Source organism: Somniosus microcephalus, chromosome 3 (assembly GCF_052327205.1).
Source record: "Somniosus microcephalus isolate GS21.2 chromosome 3, FLI_Smic_1.0, whole genome shotgun sequence".
In the NCBI taxonomy this organism is placed as follows: Eukaryota; Metazoa; Chordata; class Chondrichthyes; order Squaliformes; family Somniosidae; genus Somniosus; species Somniosus microcephalus.
This window is the reverse complement of record NC_140989.1, coordinates 286,012,465-286,028,088: the sequence shown is the minus strand read 5'-3', so window position 1 is coordinate 286,028,088 and position 15,624 is coordinate 286,012,465. Positions and strand designations below refer to the sequence as shown.

The 15,624-nt window shown below is 46.1% G+C and overlaps 1 protein-coding gene across 1 annotated transcript in view; it reads right to left on the bottom strand.

Moving 5' to 3' along the window:
- Window positions 1-15,624, bottom strand: part of cachd1 (cache domain containing 1) — a 247,767-nt gene that overhangs the window by 135,460 nt on the left and 96,683 nt on the right. The window contains exon 2 of the mRNA XM_085982697.1: window positions 7,840-7,902. Within this exon, the coding sequence (XP_085838823.1) occupies window positions 7,840-7,902 (63 nt within the window). The remainder of the gene's footprint in view (window positions 1-7,839; window positions 7,903-15,624) is intronic.

Genomic DNA, 15,624 nt, shown 5'->3' with positions numbered 1-15,624 from the left:
GGCTCAAGTCGTCATTGTCAAGAACCCTCTAAAACCTCACAAACAGCGACTATGCATCGATTATTCGCAAACCATCAATCAATATACCGACTTGGACGCCTACCCATTGCCACGCATTGATGATATGGTTAATAAACTGGCCGAATACAAAGTGTTCTCAACTTACGATTTAAAAAGTGCCTATCATCAGTTACCCTGGACGGTCTCAGATAAGCAGTACACAGCCTTTGAGGCTAATGGACGGCTGTACCAATTTCGTCGCCTCCCATTCGGGGTTACTAATGGAGTGGCTGTCTTTCAACGGGCAATGGATGGCCTGGTTAAGCAGGAAAACCTAAGGGACACTTTTCCCTATCTTGATAACATTACCATTGCAGGTCACGATCAACAGGAACACGACTCCAACCTCCAAAAATTTCGGGATGCCCTCCATCGCCGTAATTTGACCCTGAATGAATCCAAATCTGTTGAGTCGCAACCGACCATCAACATCCTTGGCTACTGCGTAGGCAATGGTATCATTAAGCCAGACCCAGAAAGACTTCGCCCGCTCCAAGAGCTCCCGTCACCTAAGAATCCGGCTTCTTTACGTCGGGCTCTCGGTCTGTTTGCATACTACGCTAAATGGATTCCTCATTTTTCGGACAAAATCCAACCCTTGCTGCATGCTAGATCATTTCCACTGGGAACAGCGGCTGTTGCAGCCTTTAACCTTCTCAAAAAACAGTTGGAGAAAGCGGCTCTTCACTCCATTGATGAGAATCTCCCTTTCGTGGTTGAATGTGATGCCTCGGAGGTGGCGATCTCGGCTACTCTGAATCAGGAAGGTCGTCCTGTAGCATTTATGTCCAGGACCTTACAAGGTGCCGAGCTACATTATCCTCCGGTTGAGAAAGAAGCCACAGCCATCATAGAGGCAGTACGGAAGTGGAACCATTTTCTAGCTCGCCAGCACTTTACATTGATCACGGACCAACGATCAGTCGCCTTCATGCTCGATAATCGAAAACGAACCAAAATTAAGAATAATAAAATACAACTTTGGAGGATGGAACTGGCCTCTTTTGGTTATACCATTCTCTATTGGCCTGGCAAGGAGAATGTGGCCCCGGACACCCTCACACGGGCATTCTGCTCCACTATGTCATCCTCCACTCTCATGGATGTCCACAATGGTTTGTGTCATCCTGGCGTTACGCGCATGCTACATTTCGTACGATCACGGAATCTCCCTTTTTCCACTGGAGATGTAAAGAAAATATGCTCAGAATGCCGGCTTTGTGCGGAATTAAAACCTCAGTTCTTCCGCCCCTCAGATGGTATACTCATACATGCAACCCAACCGATGCAACGACTTAGCATCGATTTTAAGGGCCCAGTGCCCTCTTCAACTCGGAACACATATTTGCTCACCATGATCGACGAATATTCACGTTTTCCGTTTGCCTTCCCCTGCTCCAATATGCTGGCGTCCACAGTAATCTGCTGCCTTGAGCAGGTATTTTCTCTCTGTGGCATGCCGGCTTATATTCACTCAGATCGGGGTCCATCCTTTATGTCAAAGGAACTCAAGGACTACCTCTCAGAACGGGGAATTGCTACAAGCAAAACAACACCATACCATCCCATCGGAAATGGGCAGGTAGAGAGGTATAACGATATCATCTGGAATTCCGTACGTCTCGCTTTAAGATCTCGGGGCCTACCAGACCAGCAATGGGAAACAGTGCTTCCGGATGCATTGCACTCTATACGGTCCCTGCTTTCTACAGCCACAAATACTACACCTCATGAGCGGTTCTTTGGATTCCAGCGTCGCTCATCTCATGGGACATCACTCCCGTCATGGCTAACTACTCCTGGACCTGTATTACTCCGAAGATACGTTCGGATGTCTAAAAATGACCCTCTTGTAGACGAGGTCGAACTAACCGATGCCAACCCCACCTATGCAAACATACGATATTCCGACGGCCGAGAATCTACCGTATCATTACGGGATCTGGCTCCCTGCCCACCAGGACCTAGTGGGACATCGGGTGATGGCATTTCACCAGGAAACTCTTGGGACCTATCGGGTACCCCTCTCCAGGATCCTGATCGGACACCAACTAGCTTGGTGCCGGTAGAACCCCGTGCTCAAGGTTGCGACCCTCCCAGTACCGCGCATGAAAGTACTGATCCACCACAGACCAGCTCTGCACCTCCCTCTGAACAGAGGCAGTCCGACTTTGAACCTATTGGGGCTCGTACTCGAAGCCATGATCTCCCCGACCCTTCACAGGGCAATCCAGGCCACACAGACTCTGACCAATGGCCAACCGCATGTAAGCGGACCAGCGACCCTCTACGACGGGAATCCAAACGGGTGCGACTCTTCCTTGTTCGGCGGCTGCGGACCAAAAGGTAGACCACAGCCTCCTAATCCTGCAGGAGGGAAGAATGTGATAAAAATGATAACTTCCGGGAAGTTATGTCATCACTTCCTGTGAACTATGAACTATGAACTGTGTACATACCTCACTTCCTGTCATATGTCACTTCCTGTTGGACTGGTATAAATACTGGTCTGTTCAGTATTGTAAGAGGCTTCTACCAGAGGCATGGTAAAGACCTCTCTTGTGTATATAGTGTGTTTATAAGTTACTTAAAGCTTACTTTAAAGTTACTTGATGGTAAGTCTCCTTTTTCTTACATCACATACATCTCTGCAAATACGTTCAGAATTGCAACTTATCAAATTATGTTGAACATACAAATTAGGAGCAGGAGTAGGCCACTCGGCCCCTTGAGCCATTCAACAAGATCATGGCTGATCTGATTACTCCACATTCCCGCCTATCCCCGATAACCTTTCACCCCCTTGCTTATCAAGAATCTATCTACCTCTGCCTTAAAAATATTCTAAGACTCTGCTTCCACCGCCCTCTGAGGAAGAGAGTCCCAAAGTCTCTTCATCTCTGTCTTAAATGGGCGACCCCTTATTTTTAAACAGTGGCCCCCAGTTCTAGATTCTCCCACAAGAGGAAACCTCCTCTCCACAGCCACCCTGTCCAGACCCCTCAGGATCTTATATGTTTCAATCAAGTCACTTCTTACTCTTCTAAACTCCAGCGCATACAAGCCTAGCCTGCCCAACCTTTCCTCAAGACAACCTGCCCATTCCAGCTATTAGTCCAGTAAACCGTCTCTGAACTGCTTCCAACGCATTTATATCCTTCCTTAAATAAGGAGACCACTATTGTACACAGTACATGTTGAAGTGTTAAAAAAAATGCAGTTTTCCCATTCTAGGGTTTCTGATTTCAGCTGCAACACTGCATGGTGGTGATATGCAGAGGTGGCCAAAAAGGGAGTGAACTCTCTATGGGATTCTACTTACCTCAGTGCCTGACTGCACACACTGAAGGACTTGTGCCAGTCTTCCCAATCTATCCAAAATCCATTTGTAATCTATTTCCTTCCAAGATCCTGACTCTACCACACAATTTAGTATAATCCACAAATTTAATAACAGCACTATCTATGCCCCGCACCAGATCATTAATAAACAGAACAAACATTAGGCAAAAAAAAGGATCAGGTCATTATGTGATGCCTGGATAGTTGAATTGTCTACAAACATTATTCAAGCTTACATGTAAAGGATGGCTATTTTGGCAAGATATTGAATTGTGATGCCCACACGCAACCCCCCCCCCCACCCCAAAATAGGGCACTGCAAACACTTGTGCGAAGAATGGCCACTTTGGCAAGATGATGGAGTATGAACAGAGTCTGTAGAACTATAGCCAAAGCGTAAGTCAGTGGGGGAGAAATTCGGTGGAGCCGCCAACGGGGCGGCAAGCTCGCCTGGGCGCCGGAATTAGCGCAGCGATCGGAGCAGTTGCGACCGCCAGAAATTCAGCTTGAACGCCCCAAGAGGGACACGGGGCGAGGCTCGAGGCGCTCCGCGTCCCTCTTAGGGCGCTGAAACTGAATATCGCAGCGCAACGTACCTCAGCGCCACACGCTGCGGCACGGCGTGCTGCGGTACTGCAGGCCTTCCTCCCATTCTTAAGGGGGAGGGGCCTGCACCAGCGCGATCGGAGATCGCGAGTGCCGGCAAAAGAGCCCGGCACCGAGGAGAAGTGCCGGGCTCTCAGAAAATAGCCGGCACTGCCGCGGGGGGAGATCAGGAGGCTGGGGACGGAGGTGCTGGCAGGCGGCTGCCGAAAAAAACGGCCGCCCCGCACCTCCACCTTAATTTGCGCCACTGCCGCCACAGGTAGGCCCCGTGAACCGGGCGCGAGTTGCGATCGGCGCTACAGAGGCGGGCGCTACCGAATATTGAGATCGGGGCGGTAGCGGGGTGCTGCGCACACCGATGATGTCATCGGTGGCGGCGCAGCGCAACAGGCTAACGCCGCCATTAGCGCCCCAGCTAAATATCACGGGAGGCGTGGCCAGTGGCGCTAAAGCCACTGAGTGCCCTCTTTAGGCGCCAACTGGTGGCACAGCCCACCGAATTTCTAGGCCAGTATCTTTAAAATCAAATGGTTATCTGCATCATAGCCCGCATGGTAGACCACAATGAAGTACGGTGAAATGAGGCCAATTGCAACGTCAGCTCATTGGAAAGCACATCTTCAGAACCTGGTAAGGTAGAGACGTCTGAAAAAGTAGATTCTACACCATTGACAATAAACAGGGAGTGTGATTTGACTAGAACCAGTGTAGACTTTCCTTTATATTTTAAGAAAAAGCAGACAAGCTCCCATGAGATTTTGAACAGACTCTCTGATGCAGTCTGCGACAGAGGCAGGCATCAGTCAACTAGATACTGAAAGTAAAATTCATGTCACCCTGTTGATGTTGATACCAAATTTTCAAAAATTGGGATTTTCTGGCATAGCAGGATGTACGGAGTGTGTGGTAGTCTGGGAAATCTAATCAGCCGACAATGTGGATAGACATTCCCCCATTTCATTTGTTGAAAAGAAAAGGAGGGCATTAAAATGTATATCATGACATGGAGTTCATAAACTGTACTTGTTTGTATGAGGGGGCAAGGGGTAGGAGGGTTGGAGAGATAACAAAAGGTTAGGACAAATAGATGGATTTTGAGAAGGTTTTTAAAGGAGGAGAGAGAAATAAAGAGGTGGAGGGGTTTAGGTGAGGGAATTCCAGACCATAGGCAGAGGCAACTGAAGGTTCTGCCACCAATAGTGGGGCAAAGCTGGGGGGCAGCTGCACAGGATGCCAAAGTCAGAGAACCGACGTGTGTAAGAAGGGACGCATGGCTAAAGGAGGTTGCATAGGGAGGGAGAAGCAAGTCCATGAAGGGATAGGAAGGTAAGGACAAATATTTAAAATTAAATTTGTTGGGGAACAGGGTGGGCCAGCGAAGATGGAGTGATAGGCGAGTGAGACAGGAAATGAGCAGCTTCATTTTTGACAAGTTGGAGTTTATGGAAGGTGGATGATGAAAAAGCAACAAGGACAACATTGGAGCAATTGAGTCTGCAGATGGCAAAAACGTGGATACAGCAATCAACAGTGTGAGGGCTCGAGTAGGGTCGAGGTGCAAAATGTTGCGGACATGGAAGGATAGTTGACTGATCTGGAGTAGAGAGAGAAGGGAATCAAAGGAGCAGGAAGTAGTTTTCACAGAAGAGATGTATTTGGAAAGGCCAAGAGGAAGATGAAAAAAAAATGCGAAGTGACAAGGCTTCAAGGTTGAAGTGGTTTGGGTGACTGTTCAGGACCAGGGAGTTCCTTAAATAACAATCTCACAAAATCCTGTAAATCCCCCTGACCACAGATAAAGTGTTCAGTACAGAACAAGTTTTTTTTCCCCACATGGAACCACTTTATAGTTGTAATACTGCTGCTAAGCATAATATTTTACCACAGATGTTTCCAACACAGAGCGAAGGAGAATGGGTTTGTTATAAGAGAAGCAATCTGCAATTCTTCAGTCATCACAGTCTCAACAGCTCTTTTTTAAAACCAGAATTGTCAAAGTCAACTTTTAATCATAGAATGACACCCATCACCAACAACTAAATTGCAAAACAATAAGGTTTTTACCCATCAAGGTAGATTTTTTAATCCCTACTTTCCTCCCCTTCTCCTCTCCTGAAGACAGTGACTCATGCTTGGCTGCGATTCAACAGGTGTGGGTGCCAACAGCCCTATGGTACCTTGCCCGAATGGCCATTCATCATGTGGAAGGCTAGAAAGTGAGCATCAGCAGGCTATTTAAGTGCTTGAGGAGAGGCATCGCAGCAGAGCCCAATCCGACCGTTACCCGATATCCATGCACACGTAAACTGGATGATGAGAAGTCTTGCTGATTTATTTTCCCCCTCCCTAGCCCAGGGGACACTGAAACCAATTCTAAGCTCCTAATATCCTGCGCTTGGCTGAGATCGGATAGCTCAGCACAGACCAAGGATTGAAACTGGAACCTTCCCCATCTGTATGGCTCAGTCTCATACTGTGTAGTAGATTAAACCAAATAGCCTACATGGGTGCTAGAAGTTTTTTAAAAAATTAAAAATGTGTAAGTAATCAAAGTCAAAACTCAGCTCTCACTCTGCCTGAACAACACTGGCTTGAATAAGCACAACAAAGAAGCAAGCCTTGCTTAGGCTCCTCCTACCCACTACAAGGCCGCAAACTCAACCTGTTCTCCTTCGCAAGCTCCCAGAGTTTCAAAACAAATCCTTCACACCTGCACAGGATTACCAGGAAAAACCACACACTAACCTATGAGGTCAAACAGGTCGTCTTCAGAATCCTACACAGTATCTATCCTACTTAAGTTACTGTTTGCGCATTCCACAGCACTGCTCAGACAGCAACTCAACAAGAGACCTGTGGTCAGTTATTCTTTACTTGTAAAGTGGGCCAGTCTCTCTGGGGGTTTAAATTTTGCGAAAACTAAAATTTTAAAAGTAGTTTAATATAAATACTAGTTGTAGTTTGTTATTTCTCCTGTCAAAAGTGCCTTATAACAGATTAGAACATTTTCTTCTCCCAAAATTTCCCCCATCTAAAGGTGCTTATGACATGTTGGGCTCAGCTTCAACTGTGTCACAGGACCATTGTTAATTAGTAGGTCTACTCAATGAGTGTCAGTAGGGTTACGGGACTATGGGGGCCATAGGACTCTGGAGGCATCACAGCTGAGCCCAATCCAGTCCTTGCCCGACATCCACATGAGCACAGTTTCCATCAGTGGTCACTGCAGAGAGAGATCAGGAGCCTTTGTTGATTTTTCTTGTCCCTAGCCTCGGAGTGCTTACGCCTACTGCACCTCAATTGAGATCAGCCCAGCACGAACCAGGAAATAAACCTGGGACCATCCCAGGCTGCATGGCTCAGTACCACATCAGATGGTGCATTTAGCCTCGGAGTCGTAGGAGGAGAGGGGAGACGAGAGGGGAGAGCATCATCTCCAAATAGTGCAACTCCCATGATCAAGGCAGAGGGTTGAGCGCACAGCAAATTGGTGTGACTACAGTTGGAATTCCACACTACACATCTGCTTCAAGATATCCAGGGACACCTATGTCACTAGCAAACAAACACACTCTCAGGGCTTTCAACCAGATGTTAACAAGCAGCACAAGTTCAATATTACGCTGGGCTGAAGGATCTGGTAGGCAGCTGCACTCATGCAAGTTATTATCAGCGATGTGACTCATGCAACTAAGGGGCCTATACAGATCTTGCAGGGAGAAAGAAACAACTGCCAAGGAAATTCTAACTGTACAGCCAAGAATATTTTGTGCCCATACGCTTGACAACAAAAGTTGGTTGCTATGAAAAGAACTGAAACATTTTACTCACCTGCTGAACTTCTGTTTCTCCATTGGAGACTTTCTCTGTGTACACAAACGAGTTGTAGATAGTCTGGAAGTAAAACAGAACAGGGTAGGTAAGAGGGTGGTTACACAGAAAAAAACATTTCCAATTCTTCTACATCAGGGGTGTCGAAACTGTAACCCTTGAAGCCCAGGCAACTGCAATCCTATTTGAATTTTGTGGGCCTGAAGCTTTAGAAGGAGCTATGTTCATGATGCGGTCTCCTCTACATTGGGGAGGCCAAACGCAAATTGGATGACCGCTTTATGATAACACCTCCATTCAGTCCACAAGCTTGACCCCGAGCTTCCAGTCACCTGTCATTTTAATTCTCCACCCCACTCCCACTCTGACCTCTCTGTCCTCGGCCTTGTTCCAATGAAGCTCAATGTAAACTCAAGGAACAGCACCTCATCTTTCGATTAGGCACTTTACAGCCTTCCGGACTCAACATTGAGTTCAACAATTTCAGATTATAACCTTTGCCCCATTTTTTCGGACGACATCTATTGCTGATGATTCTGATATTCCCATTTATCAGAAATAGACAAAAAGACCTATCTTTTGTTTCTTTACTTGTCCTATTACCATCTCCTTTCACCTTGCACCATCATCCCTTTGTCATTTAATCTCTCCTGCCTTCCATCCTATCACAGACTTTCCCCTTTTGTTCTTTCCTCTCCTCTCCCCTTTCCCCGCCTCTGTACTTGCTTAGAACCTGTTACATCTCTAACTATTTCCAGTTCTGATGAAAGGTCATTGACCTGAAAAGTTAACTCCATTTCTCTTTCCACAGGTGCTGCCTGACCGGCTGAGTATTTCCAACATTTTCTGTTTTTATTCAAGAACTGTAGCCTCACTGGTGCCTAAATCAGAACTCCAAGGTCGATTAGTATCTTCAATTTCAGATCTGTGCATATTTGGAACATGAATTTAAATTTTATAAATGGCTCCCCCGAGGCTCTTTGGTACAAACCGACGTGGCCCCAGATACAAAATGCTTGAATACCCCTCATCTACATATTATGCCTTGGTTTTCATAATTTTTCCCCCATCCCTACTGAAGGTGGCAACTCATGCTGTGGTATGGCTCCATAGATGCTGACAGCTGTCAAGTACCTGAGCCAAGTGACACACGCACACCGTTAATTGTACTGCCCGAACTGCTGTCCTGGCTGAGAACAACTAAATCAGCTCATTTTTCCTGCAATGTGCTGTGGATTAAACCTGGTACCTTCCAGGCTGTATGGCTCTGTACATTCAAGGCTGTTCTTTTATCCTCCACTAGGCAGTCTAGGGAGCTTTCTGCAGGTGCTTTGAATATATAAAGGAGGACAGAAAGCAACCAGAGAAGAAAGTATGCAATCAAAAGCCTCTTACAAATGAGTCACATAGTAAACCTTTGCAGTTAAGAGGAACTATACAGTGTACAATTTTAATTTATACTAGACTATGCCAGAAAAATCTATTTAAAACTACTTACAGTGGTTCTTTTTTAAAAGAAAAAAAAACTGACCTATTCTCTTCCCAACTTTCAGGGCAGCCATTTTAAAATGAGGACTCTAAACAGCTAGGTTATCCCATCATGAACTTAATGAATCACAATCCTTACCACCCCCAGTCCTCCCTTCCTCCTAAAACTGGCTTTTAAAGATCACGCTTGGTATAACCATTATTTCTTGATTTACTTCATCTTTTTTCCCCACTGTATTAAACCTTGCTGCATCCTGCTTTGGTCTTTCACCTAGGTTTCTGAATTTACACACATCATTAGTTAGAATGTTATGTTCCAGTTTTGATATCAGGGATGAGAGACTAGAGAAACTGGAGCAGAGAAGGTTACAAGGGGGTCTGCCAGGTGTGCAAAATCATTAGGGGTTTCGATAAATTAAATAGGGTAAAGTTACTTTCACTTATCAGTGAAGTCGGTAAATAAAGAGCACAAATTTAAGATCCTCACCAAAAGAATGAAGAAGGCACACACACGGGGTTGTTAGGATATGGAATGCCCTATCAGAAATAGTATGGAAGCAGAATCTGTAATAGCTTCGGAAAGGGAAGTAAACAAGTATTTGAAGAAAAAAAAACTGAAAGGATATGGGGAAAGGTCAGAGAAATTAGACTAAGTGGATAGTCCTTTCAGAAAGCTGCTGCAAGAAGGATGTGCCAAATGGTCTCCTTCTGTAAAATTCTATGCTTCTAAATTTTTTTTTTTTAAACTATAGTTCTCAAACGTGGTTTGTAAAACAAAAATAAAGTTGCTTTAGGAAAATGCTCAAGGTAAGTATCCAAGTAAAATCTTCAATTTTAAAACAAAATTAAAGACTACCGCTCCATTAATGCAAATGTAAGCAAAGGTGAAAATGTTGCAGTTCCTTCAAATGAAAAACATAGGGGAACCTTGAGATTATGCATGGATGAAGTTACATCTTCTCCCACATCACATCTCTACACATGCAACTAGCAACTCAATATCGTTGCAAACACTGACCCTGATGCTTCTGATGGGTTGGAACAACCTGGAGATGCTATCCAGCAGGTGGGGCTACCAGGGATCGGAACTGGATACGCTGGGTCTCTGCCCCATTTATACAGCATTGGGGGTTCCAGAGTGGTTGGAGGCGGGGTGGTAGGGGCCAGAATTTCCACCACTCTTACCTCTGGTTCCCCAATGTACTGTCTATCTGCATGAAGCAGTGCTTTCAAGAGCACTCTCCTGTCATCATGCCTCCTTTCATCTCTCTTCTCTCGGATACACTGCCCTCTCAAATCCCAACCACAATCCTTCATTACTCTTCGACCTTCCAACTCTCTTGCCGCTGTCCCAGCCTTCACTCCCTCTTAGATAAGCCCACAGCTTTCCTCAGTGCCTCTCTTGGCATTCTACGAAGGGTCCATCAAGGCACTCGTCGCTGCCGCCTTACGAGCAGCAAGCCCAACTGTCCCATCATATTCTCTCGCCAACCTTCCCGTCCAGCGTGCCCACTGTGGCCAAATCTTGCCAATCTCCTCCCCATCCAACTCATCCCCCCCCCCCCCCCCAACGCTGACCCTGTGGATGCTGGCAGTGGGGCAGCCATCACCGACCCTCTCCGCATCTCCCTCCTGATGTGCTATCGATTCTAATAAAAGGCTGAGTAGAGTTCAGAACAACAGGCTTTTATTAACTACTGAATGCAACTACAAACAGATCAGGACTATGCCTCTAGTGGACGACCGAATGGCAGAGAGCTGCCGTGCAGCCGTCCTTATACCAGGTAGCCAAGGGTGGAGTCAGCTGAGGCATAGTCAGGTATAACAGTGAAACAAGAGTGAACGACAACAACAACAATAGTAAACACAGTGAACGACAGTGGTTTACCACACCTCCAGAATGTCCGGTCACTTGCGAATAAGGCCCTTGCAATCCATGAGCTTATTGTGGATGACTGCATCGATATAATGGCCCTGACGGACACTCGGTTGAGGGGTGATGACACCTTACCCTTAAATGAAGCCTCCCCATCTGGCTATACCTTCCACCACTTGCCCCGCTCAGACCGTCGTGGTGGTGGTGTGGCTCTCATCATACACTGCATTAAAAGGGAAATTAGAGAAGCGTGCAATAAGGGCACAGCAGTGATCATGGGTGACTTTAATCTACATATAGATTGGGCTAACCAAATTAGTAACAATACTGTGGAGGAGGAATTCCTGGAGTGTATACGGGATGGTTTCCTGGACCAATATGTCAAGGAACCAACTAGAGATCAGACCATCTTAGACTGGGTATTATGTAATGAGAAAGGATTAATTAGCAATCTTGTTGTGCGAGGCCCCTTGGGTCGGAGCGATCATAATATGATAGAATTCTTCATTAAGATGGAGAGTGAAGTAGTTGACTCAAAGGCTAGAGTCCTGAATTTAAATAAAGGAAACTACGATGGTATGAGGTGCGAGTTGGCTAGGATGGATTGAGGAACGTTACTTAAAGAGTTGACAGTGGATAGGCAATGGCAAACATTCAAAGATCGCATGGATGAACTATAGAATTTGTTCATCCCAGTTTGGCATAAAAATAAAACAAAAAAGGTGACTCAACTGTGACTAACAAGGGAAATTAGGGATAGCATAAGATCCAAGGAGAGGACATATAAATTGGCCAGAAAAAGCAGTAAACCTGAGGATTGGGAGCAGTTTAGGATTCAACAAAGGAGGACAAAGGGATTAATTAAGAGGGGGAAAATAGAGTATGAGAGTAAGCTTGCAGGGAACATAAAAACTGACTGTAAAAGCTTTTATAGATATGTGAAGAGAAAAAGATTGGTGAAGTCAAGCGTAGGTCCCTTGCAGTCAGAATCAGGGGAATTTATAATGGGGAACAAAGAAATGGCTGACCAATTAAATACATACTTTGGTTCTGTCTTCACAAAGGAGGACACAAATAACCTCCCAGAGATGTCGGCGAACATAGGGTCTAATGAAAGGAGGAACTGAAAAGAATCAGTATTTGTAGGGAAATGGTGTTAGGGAAATTGACGGGATTGAAGGTCGATAAATCCCCAGGGCCTGATAATCTACATCCTAGGGTACTTAAGGAAGTGGCCCTAGAAATGGTAGATGCATTGCTGGTCATCTTCCAAAATTCTATAGACTCTGGAACAGTACCCATGGATTAGAGGGTAGCTAATGTTACCCCACTATTCAAAAAAGGTGGTAGAGAGAAAATGGGGAATTATAGACCGGTAAGCCTGACATCGGTAGTGGGGAAAATGCTAGAGTCTATTATAAAAGATGTAATAGCAAAGCACTTGGAAAACAGTGACAGGATCGGACAAAGTCAACATGGGTTTACAAAAGGTAAATCGTGCTTGACTAATCTACTGCAATTTTTTGAGGATGTAACTGGTAGAATTGATAAGGGAGAACCAGTGGTTGTGGTGTATTTGGGACTTTCAGAAGGCATAAGAGATTAGCGTGTAAAGTTAAGGCACATGGGATTCGGGGCAAGGTATTGACTTGGATAGAGAACTGGTTGGCAGACAGAGCAAAGAGATGGAATTAACGGGTCTTTTTCGAGTGGTAGGCAGTGACTAGTGGGGTACCGCAGGGATCAGTCCTAGAACCCCAGCTATTCACAATATATATTAATGATCTAGACGAGGGAACTAGATGTAATATTTCCAAGTTTGCAGACGACACAAAGCTGGGTGGACGTGTGTGCTGTGAGGAGGATGCCGAGAAACTCCAGTATGATTTGGACAGATTGGGTGATTGGGCAGAAGCATGGCAGATGCAATATAACGTGGGTAAATGCGAGGTTATCCACTTTGGTGGCAAAAACAGGAAGGCAGATTATTATCTGAATGGCAATAGATTGGGAGAAGGGGAAGTGCAACGAGACCTGGGTGTCCTTGTGCACCAGTCGCTGAAGGTAAGCATGCAGGTGCAGCAAGCGGTTAAGAAGGCAACTGGTATGTTGGCTTTTTTTGTAGCAAGGGGGTTTGAGTACAGGAACAAGGATGTCTTGCTGCAGTTGTACAGGGCCTTGGTGAGACCACACCTTGAATATTGTGTGCAGTTTTGGTCGCCTTATCTGAGGAAGGATGTTCTTGCCATGGAGGGAGTGCAGCGAAGATTCACCAGGCTGATACCTGGGATGGCAGGAATGACGTACGAGGAGAGATTGGGTCGATTGGGCTTATACTCGCTGGAGTTTAGAAGAATGAGAGGGGATCTCATTGAAACTTATAAAATTCTAACAGGACTAGACAGAGTAGATGCAGGAAGCATGTTCCTGATGGCGGGGGAGTCCAGAACCAGGGGTCACAGTCTAAGGATAAGGGGTAAGCCATTTAGGACAGTGATGAGGAGGAATTTCTTCACCCAGAGAGTGGTGAACCTGTGGAATTCTCTACCACAGAAGGCGGTAGAGGCCAATTCATTAAATATATTCAAAAAGGAGTTAGATATATTTCTTAAGGCTAAAGGGATCAAGGGATATGGAGAGAAGGCAGGGACAGGGTACTGAATTTGGATGATCAGCCATGATCTCATTGAATGGCGGAGCAGGCTCGAGGGCCCGAATGGCCTACTCCTATCTTCTATATTTCTATCACACCTTGGTCTGTCCCCCTATTCCTCCAGCAGTTTCTCCTCCTTTGAGCATATCACCTTATTCCACCCATCTCATTTAACATTCTTGTTCTCTACTGCCCACCCAAGTACCATAAAATTTTTATTACTGAGATATCTTCACTGTTCTCCTCACTCAGCCTCTGCACCAAATGACTTCTCATCCTCGGTGATTTCAACCTCCATCTCAATTCATCATGCTCCCTCTTCTGAGTTCACTATCCTCTTATCTTCCCTTAATCTCTCCCTCCATGTAAACACCCCAACCCATATTCACGGCCACCCCCTCGACCTTGCCATCTCTCGTGGCCTTGCTACTCCCATCGTGTCAACTGCAGATAAGGCCATCTCTGACCATTTCCTCATATCGCTCTCCACCCACATCCCCCTTCCACCCACCTCCTCCAACCCTACTTCCTTCTGTGTCCGCCCCTGGAAAAAACTCTCTCCCAAATCTCTTACAACTGCACTTATGAAATCCCAACTGTCCAGCCTTTGGTCCTCCATTCACCATGACATTTCTGCAGCTACCAATCTGCTCAACCACAGCCTCACCACTATCTTTGATGTCCTAATCCCTACTAAAACAATTACCCTCTCTCACCCTGGCTGTTCCCTAGTACGGCTCTCATCTTCGCTTCCTTAAGTCCAAGGGACGCAGACTTGAATGGATATGGCGGACAACTGGTTTAGCCATTCACCGCCAGATCTGGCTGGACCACATAAAGCACTATCGGGCCCTGCTCTCCTCTGCCAAAATTGCTCATTATTCCAGAATCATTCTGGAATGCAAAGATAAACCTCCTATTCTCTACTGCTAACCGCCTTCTTAAACCCCTCTCGCCTGTCTCCTCCACCCTCACCTCCGATAACAAGTGTGGGGAGCTCATGGACTTCTTTGTCTCCAAGATTGAGATCATTCATTCAGCTGCCTCTGCCACTTCCCTTCCTTCCCCTAGCCCACTGGGCCAAACTTCCTCTAAGATTACCCCCTGCCCTAGCCCTGAACTCACATCTTGTTCCAGTTTCTCTCTGATCTCCCCTCATGATCTCTCTGCACTCATCTTGTCTATGAGACCCACCTCCTGCTCCTTCGACCCTATTCCCACCAAACTGCTGACCACCGAACTTCCTTTTCTGGCTCCCATGTTAGCTGATATTGTTAACGGTCCTCTCTCCTCAGGTACTGTCCCCCTCTCCCTCAAATCTGCCGTCATCACCCCTCTCCGCAAAAAAAAACAAATCTTGATTCCTCCGTCCTTGCAAACTACCGCCCCATCTCCAACCTCCCTTTCTTCTCCTAAGTCCTTGAATGTGTTGTCGCCTCCCAAATCCGTGCCCATCTTTCCCGCAATTCCATGTTTGAATCCTTCCAATCAGATTTCCGCCCTTGCCACAGTACCGAAACGGCTCTCAAAGTTACAAATGACATCCTTTGTGACTGTGACAAAGGTAAACTATCCCTCCTCGTCCTTCTTGACTTGTCTGCAGCCTTTGACACGGTTGACCACTCCATCCTTCTCCAATGCCTCTCCACTGTCGTCCAGCTAGGTGGGACTGCACTCGCCTGGTACCATTCTTATCTATCTAATCATAACCAGAGAATCTCCTGCAACGGCTTCTCTTCCCACTCCCGCATCGTTACCTCTGGTGTCC